Source organism: Mus caroli, chromosome 3, assembly GCF_900094665.2.
Source record: "Mus caroli chromosome 3, CAROLI_EIJ_v1.1, whole genome shotgun sequence".
In the NCBI taxonomy this organism is placed as follows: domain Eukaryota; kingdom Metazoa; phylum Chordata; class Mammalia; order Rodentia; family Muridae; genus Mus; species Mus caroli.
Genome location: NC_034572.1, coordinates 3,718,097 through 3,719,822, shown reverse-complemented (window position 1 = coordinate 3,719,822; position 1,726 = coordinate 3,718,097). Strand labels below are relative to the sequence as shown.

General features: G+C 36.4%; 1 protein-coding gene across 2 annotated transcripts in view; it reads right to left on the bottom strand.

Annotated features, from left to right (window-relative positions):
- Positions 1–32: 32 nt before the first annotated feature.
- The window catches only part of Zc2hc1a (zinc finger C2HC-type containing 1A), a 49,752-nt gene continuing 48,058 nt past the window's right edge, over positions 33–1,726 (bottom strand). For both annotated transcript variants that reach the window (XM_029475486.1, XM_021158705.2), the window contains one exon: positions 33–783. In XM_029475486.1, coding sequence (XP_029331346.1) covers positions 618–783 — 166 coding nt within the window. In that variant the 3' untranslated portion in view covers positions 33–617. The remainder of the gene's footprint in view (positions 784–1,726) is intronic.

Here is a 1,726-nt window from a genome sequence, read left to right as displayed (position 1 = left end):
AAGTTACGGGCAAAGTGGACCTCAGGTTTTCCTTTTTTTTTTTTTTTTTTTTTTTTTTTTTTTTTTTTTTTTTTTAGGAATTTAACATTAGCTGCTGAAGAGTTCAGCTGGGAAAATGACCTCACAGCCACTAACAATGAATAAATAACATTGTCTTCAGTAACAGATTCTCCAGTATCTCATTCTCCTATCTCATTCTCCTATGATACTATTGGTCATGGGCACTAACGACAGCACCTCTTTAGCAATGTGATTATTCTAAAGCCTACACAGTTCATCACTACAGTGACAGTGCTTGTGCAAGTATATTAATATATTTAAACAGCCAAAGAGCAATGCCTAAGACAATGATCTCATATCAACTTATTTTTTTGACATGTACTTAAGTAGTTCCTTGAATGACACAGGCTGAAGGGAAGAGATTTATTATATACAGAATATATACATACACACATATACATAAACACATTATACAGCCAAAGGATTATGTTTCAACACTAAGGGAAAGAGTACTGTAAATAGCTTTAGTACACCATAACTATAAGAAGTGCTGTTGGTGTCAAGGAAGTAATATTCATTAAATTCTGAACCTGGACCCTTAGCGTTTGCAATTCTGTTCACAGAATCATTCTTCGAATGCCACATTCACAGCAGAACTTTGCCCACTCAACAGGGTACTTTGTCCCACACTCATGGCAGAATTTTGGTAAGTGTCCAGATGAATTTCCCTCGATGCCTTTAGTGTTTCCACCATTAACTGAAGATGTATAGTCTCCATCTGGCCTACAGAAGTAGAGACAGAAGTACAGGAATCAACTTCACTCACATCAGTACAGAACATGGAGCCAGTACAGAACAAGGAGCAATTAATATACAGAAACTAAAATTATAGTTCCAATATTAATATTTCTCTAGTTCAAGTTAATAATCTGTGGGTCATATATAGTGGCTCAGCCCTGTAACTCTAGCATGGGTAGGCAAGATCAAAAGCCCCTTCAGCTACAAATAGAGTTCCTGGAAAACTAAGCTTTAGGTTAGGACCTGGTCTCAAAACAAAACAAAACAAAAATCTCAGCTGAAAAATAATTAATTTCAAGTGGTCCTCCGTGAGAAAACTGGCGATATGCAAATGTAGCCATACTCCTTTATCTCCCTATTGTAGTCCCAGGAGGAATCATTTGTATCATCACCAACATTCTCTGAATGAAGACACACACACTATTACATGGTGAGAGTAAATTACATCTTGGTGTAACCCTTGAAAACTACAAACATAGTATTACGTGACTCAGGAGAGAATAACAAAAATCAAACTAGATTTCTACCAGTAAAATGTATATTAATTCAAAATGTAAAAGATCATTTAAATACTCAACATGAATACTCATTAGTACATATTTTGAATAAATATTAAAACCTTACTAGGCATTGATAAATTCTGTACATAAGTGCTAGTCATGTTGCTCTCACTGGGAGCATATAAGGTTCTTCGTTATCATGTTGTTTAACCGTATGTTTTGTGTGGAAAGATTTTCTTTTGTTTACCTGGTGTTTTAGTCAGGGTTTCTATTCCTGGACAAAACATCATGACCAAGAAGCAGTTGAGGAGGAAAGGGTTTATTCAGCTTATACTTTCCACATTGCTGTTCAGCACCAAGGAAGTCAGGACTGGAACTCAAGCAGGTCAGGAAGCAGGAGCTGATGCAGAGGCCATGGAGGGATGTTC